The sequence below is a fragment of the Cebus imitator genome, unplaced genomic scaffold, assembly GCF_001604975.1.
Source record: "Cebus imitator isolate Cc_AM_T3 unplaced genomic scaffold, Cebus_imitator-1.0 Scaffold71, whole genome shotgun sequence".
NCBI classification, from domain to species: domain Eukaryota; kingdom Metazoa; phylum Chordata; class Mammalia; order Primates; family Cebidae; genus Cebus; species Cebus imitator.
Genome location: NW_016107386.1, coordinates 3,145,614 through 3,147,347, shown reverse-complemented (window position 1 = coordinate 3,147,347; position 1,734 = coordinate 3,145,614). Strand labels below are relative to the sequence as shown.

The window sequence follows — 1,734 nt, the reverse complement described above, 5'->3', positions numbered from 1 at the left end:
AAAAAAAAAAAAAAAAAAAAAAAAAAAGGAGAGAGAGTTAACGACAATGTGAAACATTTTTAGTGGCTGAATTGAATCAGTGATACTGAACTGTTAAGAAAATGTCGAAAATGGAAAATGGAGAAGAAAATGCCACTTAATTCAACTATTGAGTAGTTCTTGCCTTCTTTTCTCTAGACATCTGATGTTTTCTGTATAGTTCTTTTTTGTATCTTTTGTCAAAAAGATTTATAAGTAAAACTCTAAAAGTAAAACATACCTCCTAAAATATTTTTGTCTGTGCATTTATGTTAAACAGTTTCTGGGCTTGTGTACATCTATACATCCAGAAGGTTACCAGGATCGTGAAATAATGTTGCTGATTTTAATGTTATTTAAAATGAGTTTGGAAAAACAGCTGAAACAGATTCCTCTAGTAGACTTTCAAAGCCTCCTGATAAACCTGATGAAAAACATCAGAGATTGGAACACAAAGGTATGTTACTTAAAACTTCATTATTAGTTTTTTATATAGCATTACAGTTTGACTCATAGTGCATGTGAAATTAATACTGTTTCTAAACTCAGTTAAGATCTTTGGCAGATTAAAAATGAACTGAGGGAGGGACTGTTTGCTGGAGCTATATTGTTTAAATTCATGATAATTGAATTTTTTCTAAAACTGCAGCTCTTCATCCAACAAAAATATGTTTATTGGGGATTTCCTATGGACTAAGCATTAATATAGTTGCTAGAGATTGAGCTGTGAAAGAGACAAAACCTTTGCCTTCATGGGGCTTTTGTCCTAGTCAAAGGGCTAGATAAACAAGTAAATGTTGATTATATCATGTCAGGTAGTAAAGTACTACAAATTAAATTAAAGCAGGACATGAGTATAGCAAAGCCAGATGCTATGCTATTTCATATAAGGCAGTCAGGAAAGAGCTTTTCCAAAATGACTTTTGACCAGAGACCTAAATGAAATGATGGAGTGAGTCATTCCTACAATAAGAATTCGAAGTGAACTTCTGCAACCATATGGAGGATCAACATGTATAATTTTTGTTAGGCCTTTTTAAAAATTATATTTTTCAATCTTTTGGTGGAAAAATTAAAATATGCAAAAGTAGGACAAAGTATAATATCACTAATTATTGAAACATAATCTTGTCTAATGTACAATCGACCCTTTTTAAAAAATTAATATACAATAGTAATACATATTTTGAGGGTGTTAGACTTGTTTTTTTTTTAGACAGCATCCCCTGTCACCCAGGCAGGAGTTTGGTGGCATAATCTTGTCTCAGTACAACCTCTGCCTCCCGGATCCAGGTGATTCTCATGCCTCAGCTTCCCAAGTAGCTGAGACTACAGACACATGCCACCCTGCCCAGCTAATTTCTGTGTATTTAGTAGAGACCGGGTTTTACCATGTTGGCCAGGCTGGTCTCAAATTCTTGGCCTCAAGTAATCCACCTCCCTCAGCCTCCCAAAGTGCCGGGATTACAGGCATGAGCCACCACACCCAGCCAGGTGTTAGGCTTTTAAAAATACTGGAATAGGCCGGGCACGGTGGCTCACGCCTGTAATCCCAGCACTTTGGGAGGCCGAGGTGGGTGGATCACGAGGTCAAGAAATCGAGACCATCCTGGTCAACATGGTGAAACCCCGTCTCTACTAAAAATACAAAACATTAGCTGGGCATGGTGGCGCATGCCTGTAATCCCAGCTACTCAGGAGGTTGAGGCAGGAGAA

At 37.0% G+C, this 1,734-nt stretch overlaps 1 protein-coding gene across 5 annotated transcripts in view; it reads left to right on the top strand.

Moving 5' to 3' along the window:
* Positions 1-1,734, top strand: part of SLF2 (SMC5-SMC6 complex localization factor 2) — a 61,189-nt gene that overhangs the window by 39,049 nt on the left and 20,406 nt on the right. For all 5 annotated transcript variants that reach the window (XM_037739520.1, XM_017531233.1, XM_017531234.2 and 2 more), the window contains exon 13: positions 299-475. In XM_037739520.1, the coding sequence (XP_037595448.1) occupies positions 299-475 (177 nt within the window). The remainder of the gene's footprint in view (positions 1-298; positions 476-1,734) is intronic.